Source organism: Caloenas nicobarica, chromosome 2 (assembly GCF_036013445.1).
Source record: "Caloenas nicobarica isolate bCalNic1 chromosome 2, bCalNic1.hap1, whole genome shotgun sequence".
In the NCBI taxonomy this organism is placed as follows: domain Eukaryota; kingdom Metazoa; phylum Chordata; class Aves; order Columbiformes; family Columbidae; genus Caloenas; species Caloenas nicobarica.
In genome coordinates, this window is record NC_088246.1 from 110,403,238 (window position 1) to 110,421,861 (window position 18,624).

The window sequence follows — 18,624 nt, forward strand, 5'->3', positions numbered from 1 at the left end:
ATAAGATTACATGCATTTCACTTAACTGTCTTGCACACCAGTGTATAGTACCTATCTTGTCTGTCATGAGCATTATTTTAAGTGGAATTACTCAGAAGTGAGTGAGAGCAAAATTGTGCCCGGAGTTAACCCCTTCTTCTGAATTTCAGTAAGAAAAAAATAAGTTCACAGATAGCTAAAGTTCACTGGGCACTATGCCTATCAGATACTTGTCATTATTATAAGGTATAGTTAGTGAAAAGGGATGTTTTTGGTCACTTTAGAGTTTTATTCTTACAAACAGGGTTTTTTTACAGCATATGTAATTTTACAATGAGTGACAATAGTTTCCTTGTTATTGTAAAGAATCTTGGAGGAAAAATTTCTGAAACAAATTTTGTATTTCTGAAACAGAGATTTAAAATATGAAGAAGTGTTAGATGGTATAACAAAGAGCAATTTCTAGAAGCAATACAGCTTTCTGTTCTTCTTCAGAAACTGGTTACACACGTTTCTTTTCACAAGAAACTTATGTTTTAATCTACTTGTTTAATTATTTTTACTGCATTTGGTCAGTCCTGGCCATCTCAGGTAAAACTTAGTAAGATTTGTGTTTCTGAGCTGAAAAGGAGATGTGAGGTTTGCTCCTCCTGGTACCTGAACAGTTGTTTGCTCATAACGTTATAGAGGAGACGAGAGTAACTGCTCCATCATCTTTCTGAGAGATTCTATTCTGTGACTATGTAATACTAGATCATTTTATCCAGCCAACAGTGCAGGACCTTAACTAGAAATCAAAAACTACTAGAAATTTAAAAAGCTTTAAACCTAAAAGCCTTATGCAGATACAAATAGCAGTAAAACAGACTTTTCTCAGCAGTCTTGACCTCTACTACCTGTGTCACGTTGTTGGAAATACTTGTCTGGCTGGCTAATGGGAGGTGGGGTTTTTTGTTTGGATTTGTTTTTTAACTCCTTTTCCTTGAAAAAGTCCTTTTTTCATGGTAGTTCTTCAATTCACCTTACCTCTTTTAACATTTACATTTATTTCTTTCTGAGCTCTTGTATAGTCCATATAGTCCACTTTACCATGGTTTAAAATGTTTAAAACTTTCAAATTGTTATTGCTTTGTCAGCAAGGAAACCTGTATTTATGTTTTTATGTGTGAAGTGGATTGCCTTGGCATATAGGAATGTATATATGTAAGAAAAAACTGCAGTGGCTTGTTTTTACATTTCTTAAGCTCGTTGCACTGGACAATGAAAAGAAAGGTCTAGAGTTTTTGCACTGGAGTGCCACTCACTGCAAGGCAATGTTTTTTAAGTTAGAGGTGGAGCGTGTATTTTTTGGGAGAGATACTCTCTTTATTGCTGTCAGTGGGTTAGTTCCTGCTCTCTCACTGGTTCTGTAATGCCTTTGCCTGTATGGGGGGTAACTGAATGTAGTATTAATGGTATAGGAAATACCACTGTACGTTCTTATCGGCTGACTTTCTAGAGCAAATGTAGTCTCCTAAAGGGTGGGTCGATATGGCCATGCACACATTAGCATGAACACATTAGTCCAGGGAGGATAATGCTGAGAACGATGTATAATATTCTGCAACCTACAGTAGACATATGAGGAAAAACCTGTTTTTACCCAGTTCTTGAATAGAAGGGTAGAGTAAGCAATATATTATTTTGTTAACATTAATGAAAGTGCCTTTTTAGAAAAATAGATTCAGAAATAGTGAGTGGATGGCTAGTTCTATCTTCACCTGTCCTTCATATTTTCTGTTGTCATGGCTTTTCACACAATTCTAGCCTACAAATGCGAAGTCAGTAGCCCTTTGTTACTATGCCTGCACTCCTAAAGGCTGAATTTTTTGAACTGATAGCTTCCACTTCTGAGTGGAATACCTTTTAAAATTTTTGTAGAAGAAAACTAAATGCATCTTTTATGAGGCTATTTTTTTCCTCTCCTTTCTAAGATCTAGCTCAGTGCAAATTCCTCTGTTGTCACCCACTTTGCCCTCCAGTATTTCTTATTTAACAGGTAAAATACACATTCTATATAAATTATCCTCTTTAGGTAGAAGAAAGGAAAGAACTCTGGGTATAAATATGAGATAGTAACATGTAGCAGCTGTTAGAATTCTGATGTTGGAAAAACCCAGTATCTACATGTAGAAACTGAGTGGTGAGTCTGAGAAACAATAGTAGATTTCTTCAAGTTCAAAGGCTTTCTTCGCTGGCTATCATGTAATAATGAAAAACAAAATCTAGAAGGACAAGGTTACGTGATGTCACGTGGTATACGATGTTCTCTTTTTTAAAGATTTCTTTTAAATTTTGTATGGTGCATACTGTACATATCTATCTTTTTTCAACTTCATTGTAATAAAATTTTTTTTTTCTAATTTTGCATTAGAGATATGGTTCAAACTAAAAATATAAAAAAGCAACGTACAATAATGAATGTCCTCTTTTAGTGCTGAAATATTGACTGTTTTTATTGACTACACCAAGAAATATGCAAGCAGACTTTAAAACATTAGCAATCTATAAGCTCCCTGTAACGTCAATTCTTCTTAATTTCACAAAGAGAAGAAAATAACTCAGTTTTCGAGTAATACTATCTAAAGAGTTGTTCTTAAACTTAACATATTCTGGTGCTCTTTTCTAGTGGAGATTATGGATTATTATGTTAATAACACTAGCCAGCATTGGGGACTTTTTTTAAGGCTTTGTACAGAACTATTTGCTCTAGTGATTGTAGCATAATAGGAAAGATTTTATATTATAATAACATTAACCTTCTCACCTGAGTAGTTTTACTTGTATGAGGTAACCACCACACTCACTTCTTAAAAAAAATCTTGTAAAAATATGATAAAATGTGTTCTTCATTGCAAGATTTAAGTGTTCAGAGCTGATTTCTGTTCTCTGTTAGGCCCAGAATATGTCAGCAGAGCAGGCTTTAGAGATTTTTTTTCTTTGTGCATATTTTTTAAGATATGTATTACATGTAGCAGGATTAGTGAATTATGAATACATTTACAGACATGGTGAAAGAAAAGGACATCAGTTACCTGTGACTGTAATTTTTCATTTGTTTGGACAAATGACTGGATGCCAGAAAGACAAAATATTCTGCAGCTATCAATTTTTGCTACAAATAGCTTACATGTCAATCTTTCATGAGAATTTTATACATCTGCATGTTACTTTTTTCACTATATATTTCTTTCGGACTGCTATGGCATAAAGTTACAATAATTTCATACATCTTTGTCTTATATGACATTCTGATCCTGTCTTTAAAGGTAGTATTTTTAGCACACTATGCATTAAAACAGAAATATTTCAAATAATCACTTATGAATGGAGAAGTCAATCGGATATGTTATAAAAGGCTCTTTTCTTGCAACCCAAGGGAAGGTTCCCTGAAGTACTTCAGCTGATTACAAAAAAGCTAAGTTTGCTTCTAATACAATGATGTGCTGTATATCAATAGCTCGGGTTTTTTGTATCTTTTCACATTTGTGTATTACTGCTACCATTGGACTCTGAACAGTAGAACTTCAGAGATGAAAATCACATTTCTGGAATTGTTACTAGAGGCTGTCAGAAAACATGGTGATAAATATGTTTTAAAGAAAAGACTGAAGAGATGAAAGTGCATACAGACTTTGCATGCGTGGTATATTTACCTATTTAATCTTTTTGTTTAGTATTCGTTTTAAGAAAATCCATACTTCTGAAATTATGGAACTGAAGGTTTTCCTGGTCACTAATAAAATTAACATGTTCAGCTTAGGAAATATTTCTTTTTAACAAATGTCTTCAAAATATTTTGTATTTCTTCAGGACACTTTACATGAAAAAAAAAAAAGGGAAGGTTTGTATGGAGAAGTAATCTCTTTTAATAGTCCAGTTTATGTAGTTGTGGAGAAAAAAACTCTTTTTGAGAACACAGTCTCCTTGGGTCGAGAAATAGAAAGCAGTACATGTTGAGGTAAATATAGTTCAAGGATAATTCCTCTGAAATTAATTTTGATAATCAATTAGACAATTTTGAGGAGAGGTAACAAGCCTAAAATGCTAAAATTACATTAATTTTGATAGTGTAAACTGACCAATGTAGCCCAAATACCCAGAAATTTCTATACCAACTGGTTTGCAAGAAATTCATTTGTATAGGTGCTTTTTCTGTTGGTAGAATTCCATTGACCTGCAATGGGACTTTGCACTGTGATGGACATCTGTGTATGGCTGCCTTTGCAAAAGGGCAATGCCAGAGGGAATACAGACAATTGAGTTCATTTGCTTTTTTGGATCATCCTTTGTTGTTGTATCAGTGATGAACTGAAGCTGATTATATGCCCGGCAACTTGTTCTAGATAGTTTTGAGTATTGGAACTTAAGAATACATATATTTGACAAATAATGTGGCAGTGCAGTGTAAATATATAAATACAGGGCAGCTGCTGTTTTCTAATCTTTTATCTTGCAAAAAATATGTCCAATCATGGCTCCTTGCCCTGGCACATTGGCTTGGTAAGGCACTACTCTCTTTGCCAAGATGTACTAGAAGAATGGAGATAAACACGATATGGAAGTAGTGAAATATTTGCAGCAGAGAACAGTAAAAATGTTGCAGCTAAGTTTTGGGGGTTTTAATTTATTAATTCTGATAAATGTATTGCTGGTGCTCTTGCAACTGCTTGAATAAAGATGGATTTCCCAGGCAATGTCTAGCCAAGGTTACTAGTTTGCTGGAGCATGCTTCCAAATAAATAGACGTTCTAAGTATTTGGCATGGACTTGTTAGCAAGGCATTCATTGAAATAAGGCTAATAAAAGAGGGTACCTAAAGCACACAGTTGCTGTTTTCTGTCTTTGTACTGAGAAAACTGAGTGCTAAGTGTTCTACAAGAAATGTAGCAAGCTCGATTCTGAAGGAAGAAGAAAATCTGTGTGATATTGCACTGAAATCAAGAAGGCTGCTTAACATGATTAAAAGCTGATGGACACAATTCCTTTAATAACTGGATAATAGTATTATCTGCTAATAGTATTATTCTGCTACCAGAATGACTGAGGACATTGATCCTTCCCCTTGAAGGGGAAAAGCCTTCAGGCTTTAGATCAGCCTTGAAACACTATTGTACCTTTTCCAATGAATGCCAAAGCCCTTCTTTCCACCCCAAATTAAACTTGCAGAAAGGCTGATTTATGGATTTCTCCTGATTTCAGGAGTTTCCTCTTTGCCATTCATTCCAGGAGGCCACTCATGGCCATAGCACCTCCTGTGCTCCTCTGCAGGGCATCCGGAGAGTAGGTGCACAGCAGTGGGGCTGATTCCTTCTTTTCAAGTACATTCACTTTAAAGCTTTAATAATTGCTCACAGGATTTCCCAGTGGGATAGGTCCTATTCACCCTATGTTGCGGTTTTTCTTAGTTACAAGTGCAGGTGTAAGTCTTTGTGTGGCCTTTAAAAGCTGTGGTTATAAAGGGGGCCTGAGTTGTGAGTGAGTTTAAATTCTTACAGGGGAGTGAGAAGCTCCTCTTAAGTATTCTGGATTTCAGTCTGAAAACCCCTCTATCAAGCTTTGGTGGATTTTATTGTCCTTGACAGCTTTTTTTGAAGGCTGGTGGCAGGATCATATGAGTTTAGAAGTAGAGCATAAATGCTTCTTGTCCTTCCTTCTTACTAGATTTACCCACAAAGTTCACACATTTCTTGGCTAAGCTGCAGATGTGGAGCATAAATCCCGAGTCTTTCTATCAGGGCTATTAAGGAAATCGAGTTGTTTGTTCAAAACATTGGATAGCTTGGGAAATAAAAATTATAGCTACTGTATGGATTTGTTTGTTGATGTAGAGACTTCTCAGTTTTATAACTAAGATGGATGGATGTGATGAGGATGAGGACCAATTAATGCTTAATTTGTTAACTCGTTTCCAGTATAGTCTCAATGAAATTTCCTCAGGTTGTAGCTGGAGAAACTTGTTTTCTTTTGGAATACACATTTCTGGCAGGACTAAGGCTGTATCTGTTCTCCAAAACCAAGTTGTTTTGGATATAGCTGAGAAGACTTAATTGATACTACTTAGGTTCCATGAGTAAATAAATGGAGAGGTTAATTCGTGTCCTGACTCCTCTGCAGTTGGCTTATTTCATGGGAACGATTGAATGTGGTAGGTCTTACAATATTTTAACATCTGCTGCACAGAGGAACTACAGATTGTAATTTTTTTTTTTTTTAATCTTTTCTGTATGGAAGTCCATGCACAGAATATGCATGACATTATTTGAAAAGATACGCCTTGGTTGGAGCAATATTGCTGCTGCTTGTTGTAAGGGACTGCTCACCTTTCAGGAAAATACACTTACACTAAATTTTCAAAATAGAAAAGCAAATATTAGACAAAGTCAGCAGAGTAGTTACATTCTTTACAAAAACTTGTATAACACCAGTTGCAAGTTGCTGTGAAGCCCTTTTTCATTTGTAGTTCACAGTCTTTTCACTAGAAGAACTTTGGCAAAAGTTCATTCAAACAAATGGCTGGTAGTAAGGTTCAAAGACCTCTTTAATGATTTAAAGACATTGCTATTTTAAGGATAACTGGCGATTTTAGACATGCTGTAATTTGGAATCTAAATATGCTTCATTTTTCTGCATTGTTTACTGATAATCCTTAATTGTAGTGTAATGAACTTGTACGTAGCTTCTTAAAGAGATTTATGCATCGTTATATATTTTTGTGGGCAACGGTTTAATGAGTTTATGTATGAGGAAAGTAAAAAGTTTAGGTAACAACTAACTTGTCCATCATTCTGGACAAAGTCTTTGCAGCTTGGATACATCTTTTGCTAAGCTTAAAATGTATATTCCTGTGAAAATACTTAAGAAATATATTTAGTTTTATTATTTATTTTAAGAATTAACTTGAATAAGTGTGTAGAAATTGTTTAATTAAGTGGTGAAAAATGGATAAGGTAAACAGTAAACTCAAATGGGAAATGCTTTGTGCTATTGAATTTGATTACCCCAGGCTGATTAAGCAACATGTTCTTTTTCTTTTTTCTCATCGCAGCCTGTGCTTTCCGTTATAATGGGCTCTCCTTTGTCTACCTCATCTACCTCCTGCTCATTCCACTGTTTTCAGAACCCACAAAAACAACGATGCAAGGTAGGATGTTCATTGCTTCATTCTTCAGAACATGTGGTGGACACAGAACATGCAAAAGCCTTTGTGTAGTAGAAGGTGAAGTCCTGAGCATTGTCCCCTCATTAGATGAGCTAACTTGTAATACATACTGTAAATTCCCTGACACTGTAGTTTCTCTATATGGTGGCTTTGGTGTTAAAGGACTTCCAAGCATGATGCCATTCTTGCCCCAAGGTGCAGCAGGGCTATCTGATAGTGGTATCGGGGGATCCTTTTTATGGCATTATTTCACCTGGAATACTGACATGGTTTGGGTGAAAAATGAGCTTTCAGAACACACCCCCCCCCCCAAGCCATCCTATCAGAGACTGTGCCTCAGATCTGGATTTGTAGTTTTGATAATTAAATTTGGTCTCTGATTTTTCATCCGACTGTATGTTAGACACTTGTTTAAACATCACTTCCATTCTGACTTTATACAACTGCCTTAGTAAAAATAACTAAAAATGCTTGCTCTCTGTCTTGTAAACAGTGGTTAACAGAAGGTGATACTCTTTCTTACCTGAAGAACTCACTGTGATTTGACTGAGCAACAGATTGACACCAAACATGTAGTTTTCAGTGTGCTACCTGAAAAGGGACGTAGTTTCAAATGTTTTATAGACAGGTGTCCTTCTAAACATCCATTTCTGTGTCCTGCCTGTATTTATGGCCATTGGGCCACCTCCCCTGAGAAAAGAAATACATGAAACTTTTCTTGAATTCTCCGAGGAGAGTTCTCGGTTCTGGTTCCAGGTTCTGGTTTAGCGTGACCCTTCATGCTGTCATCCTTTTTTCTCTTTACTGAGAAGATGGAGAGAGGAAGCAGGAGTTTCAGAACTGTCTGATGAACTGTTCATCACTGCATGGCACATGGTGACAGTTCCGATCAGGTTTTACAAGTGGAAGTACAACTTCTGTTGTACCAGTTTTTACTAGTGTTTCCCTTTAACAGCTAATTTGAGGAGGGAAGGAGACAAAACTAAAGAAAGCCCTCTTGTTTCATCTGTTCGTGCATATGAGTTCTGTTGATGCAGATTTTCACCCAGTCTGTGTATAGGGGAAGCTGTGTGAGGAAGAGAACTTGCTCCTCTAGGTTCTAGCAGGGAGAAGCAAGGCAGAGTTACATTTGTGTCATGGAAAGCATATCCTGACCTATCCTAATTATGACAGTTCAGTGTTTTGACTTTATTTTAGCTTGGATAGATGCTGATCCCTTTTTTTTTTTTTTTTTAAATTTTGGAAGGGCTTACCAAAATTGTATCCTGCCACCGTGCATTTCACAGGCTAGATTCATTTAAAAGAGAATCTGCATTGAATTAATCCATTTTACATTCTTTTTTTGGTTTTTCTTTATGATTATTTGGTGTGATTATAGTAGTATCAATTGACAGAGATACCCATGGTGCTACACAGTCTCGACACCTAAGCTAAAGGAAAAGAAGTGCAAAGGATTGCACAGGGGTAGTAGTATTGCCAAATGTTACTCATAAATGGGATATGAGTTACAAATAGATTGAAGTCAGATTTCCAAAAATTGCTTAGAGTGGGATAGATTTGAATGACGCCAGATTTGGAATCTCTGTGAATTGTAATTGAGGTATCTTGATAGAGCTAAGGAACAAGGCAAGGAATCAGGTGAGAATTAGGGTGCTTTTGAGATCTGGTCTCTTAGCTAAAGAGTTCAAATATCTCACTCCTTGGTGAAAATGCCATCTTCACAAAGTACTACAGTACAGAAGTGGAAAAGGTCTGATTAGCATTTGTATTTTGTTACTTAATTCCTACATTTATATCATGTCTCTTCACGCTCTTCTACTTCTCCACACCATTATTCACCCAGTTTCTAGCAGTCAGTCTAAGAACCTCACACATTGTCTTCTAGCGGGAATACATACCCATTGGGTGGGCTTAGTTTATGTTGACTGTGTAAGTATCCACTGGAGCCAGCAAAAACAGAGCTGAAAAATAAATAAAGCATAAAAGGTAGGAAATCCCACTCTAGGTAAGGCTGTCAGTCGTTTTTACAGGGGTAATTATGAGGACAGTGTAAGAACGGAACATCAGTAAATGCCCAGCTGTGACTTGGTTTCTCTTAGAAGTACAGGAGGTGGCAACTGAGGGGGAGGCGCTCATTGGGGAATTTGGATGCAGGTTCTCAGATAATGCACAATTACCCTGTTGGTTTTCTGTGTTTTACTACTGCCTTTTCTGTGCCAGGAGAAGTGATTGACAGGATAAAGAGAGTGATTTTCTAGATGCCAAGAGCAACGGCAGAGAGATATCTGGATTCTCCTCGTTTATAGTCTAAAAAGATCTATTTGTTTAAGACTAATTCCTATGTGATTTGATAGACACTAAGTCATCTAGTTTGCATCATTGGTGGTAGCAATCTTTCTTCAGAGGAAAATGCTTTCTTAGGACTTTGGATAGTTTCACCCTACTGTGTGTCATATCTCCTGAATTTCATATTATGATGTGTTCATGAGAATTAATTTCTTATATAAATTCAATATTTCTGACTGCAATAATTTTGACCCGCTGTCCCTGCCACCTTTTTAAATTGCTTGTGTAAGTGTATCTTTCTGGAAAGTGGTGAGGGATTTTTTTTTTTCATGTCCAGAGGATGGAAAAGAAAGGGGAAATCTAGAATTATTATAGCTAAAACCAGACAATCCACCAGTAAATCAAAGAGTCAAAAGTTAAATAAAAAACATTTATTAAAAACAAACAAACCCCCTAAACAACAAAACCCACTATGTGGCTATATATTTTACGTTTTTTTTGCTTTCATTTTTGTTACTTAAGTAGTATTTTTGAGTCTTCCGTTTTATCCAAGTCAACATTTTTTTCTGAAATCTTGCTTCCCTTAGTTAAGTCTTTTTATTCTTTTGAGTTTTCTGTTTTCCTACTACTAAGCTTTTCCTTCCTTGTCTCCTTCCGGCTCATTCAACTCCCCGGTCACGACCGCAGACCAACATTCCTATCTCTTGCATCTGTTTTCCCAGTTTATCACCTTGCACTTGCCAGTTACTGAGCTTATGTGACTTCTCTCCACCAAGCTCAGGGGTTTTCCAGGCTATGGAATTACAAATTAGTAAAAGGTTAGAAACACTGGGGAAAAAATATTATACTCACTGAAATAGTTCAGGTAGTGTCTAAAGATTAATGAGTAATTTTTTCCTTTTTTTCCCCCTTAAATATTTAATCCTCTTTACAAACATAATTACTAAGATAAAGTAAAATTAATCACGGAGATAAGGCGCGGTCTCCTGTTTCTGCATATAGTCAGTATATTTATTTTAAGATACTACCTGTCAGGTGAAAATACCTACATCTTTTGAAGTATGGGAGACATCTCCTTCAGTTAGAGCTGAAACGCTGAGTTATTTAAGTTTTATCTGAATGCATTTTTGCAGAAATATTACTTAATTTTCTATAAAGCTGACTGAATAAGGGAAAATATATTCACAAACATGTATGTGCAGCTGAAAATGTGCTTGGCTAACTCTCTTGTTCAGCTCTGTCTATTATTGAAATCAGTGATGACAAAGCTGGCTAAACAGCAAAATGTGCTACTCTTCATGAAACAACTGTGGAAGAAAAAAATCATTGCCAATAGCATTTCTTGTCTACAGGAGTAGTTTAAAATGATGAGACCAATTTTTAAGGATTGCTGATGGGAACTGCTTTTGAGGCAGATGCCTCTTTGCATGTGTTTTAAAGCTGCATGATTTTTGGCAGTGATTTTCCATACGATTTATCTTTAAAATCAGCAACTGATTGGTTACCTGGTTCTCTGGAGATGACAAATGGACAGTAAGCTATGCAATAGCCTAGTTTCTAACTTCTTCAATTGTGCGGTTGTGTATTAGTTATCTTTTTTCATTGTGTCTAATGTCTACTGTAATTATGTCCTTGTGCTTAATAAAGGTTTGTACATGCTGTTATTAAAGAAATAATAAAGCATGGCTACATACATTTGCCCTGTCTTGAGCCAATGGCTCATTTAGCAGTACTAAATAACTGGTTTGTGTTGCGTTGTTGTTGTTGTTTTTCTTTTTTTCTGTAACAGACCTGAGTTTGCATTTAGTTAGTTTTGTTAACTTCCTTTATTTGATTTCAGAGTTTCTGATTAATAGGACTCTGTAGCCAGTCACCATGTAAATAAAAACAAAAGCGAGGGGGCTGGAAGCACTTAATTTCACATATATGCTAGATTTTGCTGACTCTGCTTGTATTAATGGCAAAACCAAATGGGATTGCTTCTGAACTAAGGTACTGCTCAGCATGGCAAAACTTGTACCTCTTCTGTATCGAAAAAATGAACTTGACACAGTACTCAGATCAGTAGAAATGTTTTAAAAATGCATAGATTGATAAGCTGATGAACACTATCCAAATCATAATAATTGTTAATTAAGCATTATTTCGAGTATGACTGAAACCACAGTAAAGAAATGGAACAGTGGAGTTTGTTTTGCAGATATGAAAGGGCTTGTGATTTGGAATAATCTGCACGTAATTGCAACATGCCGAAGAGTTGCAGTGACAAATTTGGATCACTAAATATAGCTGAAGAGGTTTCAGGGGAATATTGATCCAAATGAATATGCCAAAGAAATTTATACAAACATTATTTTGATTTCCTTATGTGAACAATGCTCCTACAGATACTCATCAGTTCTATAATATAATGCATCTGTTTATTAGCAATCTTTTTACACTCAGGAGCACTAGTTTTCTGGAGTTTCATGCTAACTTTGGACATCTGACTTCAGACATCTAGCTTAAATGTTCAAGTTATGAATTGTGTAAACCTATATAGTTACTGAATAGAAGCTGGCTCATCATGATAGTGCTGTGAGTTGACCATTTAGACCTCCAATGAATCCAAAAATCTTGAATTAGATGCATAATTTTAGACCTCATCTACATTGCATGGTATTAAGACTTCTGAACAAAATAAGGAGCTTAAGCGAATATTGTCATGTGATACTCATGAAACAGAAAAAGATTATTAACCTCTTAACTGTAAATTCTTACACTGAAAACTTCATGGTTGAGTAGTTTGTATTTAAAAATAAAAAAAAGTACTTTCTATATTACTGAGTGTTCTGCTCTGAAAGAGCTTCAGTTTTAGCTTTTTAAGATTTTCTGAATATTGCTTGCAAATAAAGTGCTGCCCAAAGCGTACATGAAGAAATAACTTGAAAATAACTTAAAACCTCAAACAAAACAAATCACTGATTTAGAGATACATGTTTTAAAAAAAGGTTTAACAAAATTCTTCTCCCTCATTAGTCCTGTTAAAACTATGTCCTATGGATGACAAATGTCATACTTAAAGCTGTACTACAGGACTATCCGCAAAGAACGAAACATTTAAATAATATAACATCCTAATGTGTTCACTAACAGTCTTTCATGTCCACCACTATGGAATGGTGATGTTTGCAATGTTACATGTTTTTCTCTTTATCAAGAATGCGAAAAGATCCTTAAACTTTTTTCTTCTCCTTTAAGCCAGTTCCAATAATTTTCACAGCAGTGTTCTTAAAATAATTTGATGGAAAACACAAATCATGTAGCTAATGTGGGTGCTTTCAGACATTCTGGTTTTCCTAAATTATATGCACAAAGAATTAGTTTGTATTTTGAAAATACAGACTTTGATTTTGGAAAGACTTATCTGCATAGTTTTTGTTGCCAGCTTTGAAGAGAAATTCATTCAAATGTGCATCTTAAGCTTACAAGTCTGTTATTGCTTCAGTCTAAGGAGTTGTTTTTAGTTCAAGCAGTTGGACTTCATGACTGTTTTTACTTCCATCTCATAACAGTTATATCACTTATTATTAGTATATTATTTCTGGAGCATTGCAGTTGGACTACTCTAAATAGGGGATAACAGCCCACCTATTTTCACCATCTGAAAGTGCAGCCAAAATAGAGGTAGCCATTTTGTGCATTTGAGGTGTATGATTGGAACCCTGTTCACCCCTACAAGGGGTAAAAGCTGTGGCTGTTTACTGGATTTTTAATAGTATTGGTGCTGCACTTCCACTCTTCAAGAGAGTTTTCTGTCATGTCTGCCAGAATGGACATTGACAGGCCATAGACCTAGTCATGTTCTAATCTTGTTATAAATTAAAATGTATGGATTTTCTAGGCTGGGAAGGGATATATTTTTGAAAAATGTTTAAAACATAAAACATATTTCAATAAAAAGTCTTCATTTTTTTGGATGGTACAACATGAGTTTTGACCTTTTCTCTTTAGATTTACTCTATGTTTATATACTTTTGAGATGGGTTTCATCCACCTTTTGCCTGTGTAACTGCAAAGATGATTTGTTCCTTTTTTTTTGAAAATGATTTATTACCCGTTATCCTTAAGTGCTCGGTAGAAAATACTCTGGGCAATAATAGAGATGCTGATTAAAGGGGGTGGGAAAACTCTTTAGGATGTGTTTGGAACTACTGAGTTGATTTGTGCAAGCCCAAAGCATTAGTATGAAGATGTACTTCAAACTCAGAAAATGCTTTTCAGCAATTAAAAATTGGATTTCTACTGGATTGGGCATGTGTTTTTCTACGGAGGCATGCCAGGCTGCTACATAGACATCCTTTGGCTCAAAATACTGCACCTCAGTTAGGTTTCTCCACTTCCAACATTATAAATATTCTCTTAGGAGTGAACAATGGAGCATGTTATTTATAATCTGTCGGTCAAATCCTAAAGTACTTATTAATGGAAGTTTTAGCAATGAATGAGTGAAAATGAAGCGATACCTTTATGTTAACCAACTTCAGAAATCCCCTTGCTTATGAGCCAGTGAACATTTCTGTTAATGATACTGCCTGCTTTCTCAGTATTTATTATCAAAACATTTTCTTATGAACTGAATTAGAAACTTCTCCAACTAAGTGAAAGTGAACTCACAAGAAGCATTGCACTGTCAGCTTGGGGTACAGAAATCTTCTGGTTTTGCATATGATAAATAATACCTGTGCCTTTCTCACTGCCTTGCAGTGTGGTTCCCAAATGGGATATTCCACTCTGAGAAGGTCGAGTCCAGATCCTGGGCTGTTTTACATTTTTGGCATCCACAGAAGAAATTGTAAGCAAGGACTCCTATTAAGCGGCGATAAGATGCCGTGTCACCCCTTTTCTTTATCATATGAGTGCTGGCAATGTTTTTGGACCTGGGTATGGCAGAAGTTCAGCAGCATGTTGATAGAAACCCTGCACACAAAGCAAAGCCAACAGAGATGGGGCAGTGAATGCAGAAGTCAGGAGGAGAACTAGAAATTTATTTTCACTTGCAATTACATAATCGATATGGGATTTTTTGTGTGGTTATCAATGACCGTGGGTCTTTGGAAAGATTCAAATGAAGAGAAGGGTAGTGCTCTTGGTGCAGAGGGTAAGAATTCTTCAAAGGCTTTGAAACAAGGTGTTTGCAATTAGACTGGTGTGATTGTTTTGGGGGGTGGAAGAAATACTAAATTAAATGAAAAAAAAAAACCCATCATTTTAAAGGAGGTTGACACTATCACAGGTTTAAATTCAGAAAAGTCTTTTCATTGTAAAACTGGACCACATTAGTTTTCCATTATCTAATTTATTGTAAAGCAATATTTCTCTTTAGATATTGAATACCTTTTGGTTTAGAAAAAAAAAAAAAAATAGGTTGATCTGGAAGTGATTTCTTTCGTTACGTTAATATTTCAAGTTGATCCCAAGCCTATCCCCTGCCCTGGTGATAGTCAGCTTCAGGCTGAATATGTCATTGTTTAATTAACATTGTTTAATTTAACTCTAGCAAAGACCTAGAGCCAAAACGAAGCTCCCTTTTCCCTCCAAGCTATAGGTAAATGCAAATGTATTTAATGGAGAAGTAATTCAGAGGCACAGATAAGACTCAGAAATTTTTTTTCATGGTGGTAACTCTGAAAACATTTTTTTAAAATTAATTTCCACTTCATTAAGCTATGTGCAACACCTAAATAATATCAATTTGGCTTTATACAGCTTATGAAGGTTACTTTCCTAGCCAGTCCTTTGTGTTCTTCTTGGTTAAAATTATGGAAAATCAGTCAATTTTCTTCCTTTCCAGGAATTATGTGCAAAATAAAACTTTTATTGTTGTTATATTTGAAAGGTGAGAGTGCAGAAATGGGAATCTAATCTAGAAACAACATGGTAAATTAAGAAAGTTTGCTATAAGCTTGCAGTCCTCCCAACAAGTGTTACTAAAACCTAGGGAGAAATTTCTGCCATGAGTTAGAGCAAGATGGGGGCAGAAAGTGTGCTGTAGACCCAGCTGTAATGTTGGTCACTGACAAGAGCCTTGAATATGCTCACTTTCCCAAATTCAGATCTGATGTAGGCTTACTGTGTATATGAAAGGATTTTAAACTCGGAATGACCTTGTGGCATGTTTTTAGATTGAATTAAATAATGAAATTATGAAAATGAATTTGACAAAATCATACGAAAACAGAAGCACCTTAGGCTGTAGAATATGATGGAATTTGCATCATGTAGTCCTGCAATCCTAATACCGCTTAGTCACCCCACACGTTTTGATGGAAAGAGAATGATGCTGAGTATGCCAGGAAAGCCAGACTTCAAGAATTTGTTTTCTCCTCTTTGTCCTGAACCATGAATTTCTCTGAGTTAAATTGCCTTTTTTTTTTTTTTTTTAGTGTTGCACATGTAAATGATTGAAAAATCATAGAATCATTTTTGTTGGAAAAGACCCTCAAGTTCATAACGTCCACTGTTAACCTAACTCTGGCACTAAACCATGTCCCTAAGAGCCTTATCTCTACATCTTTTAAACCCCTCCAGAGATGGTGACTCCACCACTTCCCTGGGCAGCCTGTTCCAATGCCTGACAACCCGTTCGGGAAATAAGTTTTTCCCAATATCCAATCTAAACCTCCCCTGGTGCAACTTGAGGCCATTTCCTCTCGTCCTGTCACTTACTTGGGAGAAGAGTCTCACAGTTCTGTGTTGGTTTTGAAATCAGGGATGTATACTTTTCTGTTGTTGTTGTTCATTGGCATAGTTTTATGTGCATTATTTGTGTACATATCAGCTAGGATCCACATGTTTGAAATACAGCTCTGAATGCAGAGGAGTCTTGGTGGCAAAAATTTGTAATGGAAGTCGTTCGTTGGTTCTAAGTCTTGGAGCTTATTCTTTTTTTCAGGCAATATTTTTGGTAGCAGGCTCAGGTTTTTAGGTATCAACAAAGGATGCAGTTTCCTTGAGCCCCTTTCTGCTGCTGTGCATTGTGGCTGTGACACAGTGCTTCAGCTGGGCTGGTTTTTTTGGGAATATGGCTGTGCGAGCTGAACACTGACCTCCCTGCTGCTGCTCAGCCTGCGCAGCACAGCAGCAAGTACGAGACTCCATCCCTTTCTCCTGCCCCCTCCTCCCCAGTGAGGGAGTGAACCATCCCTGAGGGTAGCAAAACTGCCTTGTGCCAATTCTGCTGAGATGTCTTTGTCAAGCTTTGTCAAAAGCTGTGCGATATAGAAATAAAACACGAATAAAAATGATAGCAGTGGTATAGCTGCTTAGGTCTGGAAATCAGGAAGCAGACTGTAGAGAGGAGGGACGTTGTTGAATCTGTATCTATGGTAGAGTCTTTTAGAAGTCAGAGCTACATTACAGGAAGAAGGGAAGTGTTTTATAAGATCTGGCTGCATTCATATAATACTAGAGGAGAAAATCGACATGGAATTCTTATGGGATGCTATAAATTAAAGGATGAATGATTCTAATAACCATACAGCCAAATCTTTCCCTAATGCAAACAGCTTCTCAAACAATTATTGACTTGTGAAGAATCAGTGTTATTTTAAAATTGGTTTTGGGAAGGACTAAGGACGTCAGAGAAGAGTAGTTCATCACTGTTCTTATGATCCAAAGTTAACAAAAAACATCTTTAAGGTTTTCTTAACCTTAAGTGCAAAGTCAGTTCAGGGAAACTAGATAGTGACTGAAGAGCTCAAGCATTTGAATGTGGTGACATTTTCTAGTTAAAAATGCAGCAACCTTTCTGGAACTCCCATCTTAAGTACTGGTGGCTTTTAGGGGTGAACTCCAGACCTAACTTGCTGACCAACCACTCCCACAAAGAACATTAAGAATAAACACAGAGATTGCAAGGAATGAGTAAAAGCAGAATAATTTGTAAAGAAACTGTCTTAGAGGTCAAGAAGCGTTCAGATGAAATAGAATTTGCCAGAAGTCAAGCTGAGTTAAACTCTGTGAAGGAAACTGAAACAAGGAATAAAAATGTTTAGCCATATGAATATAAAATAAGGCATGGTTGGTACATACGCTGGTGATGAAGTAGGAATTAGCTATTGTCTAGTTATGGCCAAAACTTTCAATACTGAAGCACACTCCTATTTAATATGGGAAGTACTGTTAAACACAGAGACAAAGGCAAAAGCTGGGAAGGAGGTTGGAAAAGGGAAAAGCAGGGCATGTGAGGGACATGTAAGACCCAAGGAGTTTACATGCTTAAGTTTTAAAGGCTGATAATCTCCCTCCTGAAAGCAGGTGTGATACCCTAGATTGAAGAATGAAAACTCTAATGCTGAAAAATAAGGGGTAAATGATCTTGTCCAATTTGCCAAATTTTGTAATACATTTGGAAGAGAAGAATAAATAAATATCCTGAAGCAAATGGAAAAAAGGGAAGAAATGAAAATGACTTTTCTAAAACTGAGTTGTGCTAAACAACCGAGATAATGTTTTGATAAGGTGAATTCAGAGTAAGTGCCGAGAAGGTCTGTGTGGCAACTGAAACATAAAAGATGTTAATGTACAAGAGATGTTAATGTACAAGAGTGAGAAAGAAATAGCACATCTCATATATCTTAAAATAACTTTTCTACTTTTCCAGTCTGGAAGGGGAAACTGTTGGTTTGGATTTGGGTTGTGGGACTTCTGAGAAGGAAAAATGCTTTCTGGGTTAAATGAGGATGCAGGCACACCATCTAGAGACTGTGTATACATGGTGGGTTGTAGATCAGGAGTTTCCTAGGTATAAGCTTCTAATTAAAACGGTGAGCATAAAAACCCATCACATTTTGAAGTGGAATACGGTCCCTTTATGAACCAGTATATATCCTTTGGTCACCTGTGATGTTGGGAAGTAGAACTGGTAATTCAACTAATTCCTCTGGACCTGTGTTACCCAAATCATTTGCGCAGTGCCTCCAGCAAACCTGTATATAAATGCTGATGGTCAGATGGTTTGCAGAGTTTGCCTGTCTGTGTGTCGAGTGGTTTGGGGAAGGTTAGTGGGTTATGTTACATTAAGCTCAATTAACAGTTGCGGGCTTGAAACTTTCTGGTGATTTGGCTAAGGTGATGGGCAATGTTGGAAGACTTTGGAGTATTACTGTGGTCATCAG

The 18,624-nt window shown here is 36.4% G+C and overlaps 1 protein-coding gene across 1 annotated transcript in view; it reads left to right on the forward strand.

The window, feature by feature from the left end:
* The window catches only part of PIEZO2 (piezo type mechanosensitive ion channel component 2), a 309,138-nt gene that overhangs the window by 46,255 nt on the left and 244,259 nt on the right, over positions 1-18,624 (forward strand). The window contains exon 2 of the mRNA XM_065628394.1: positions 7,067-7,162. Coding sequence (XP_065484466.1) covers positions 7,067-7,162 — 96 coding nt within the window. The remainder of the gene's footprint in view (positions 1-7,066; positions 7,163-18,624) is intronic.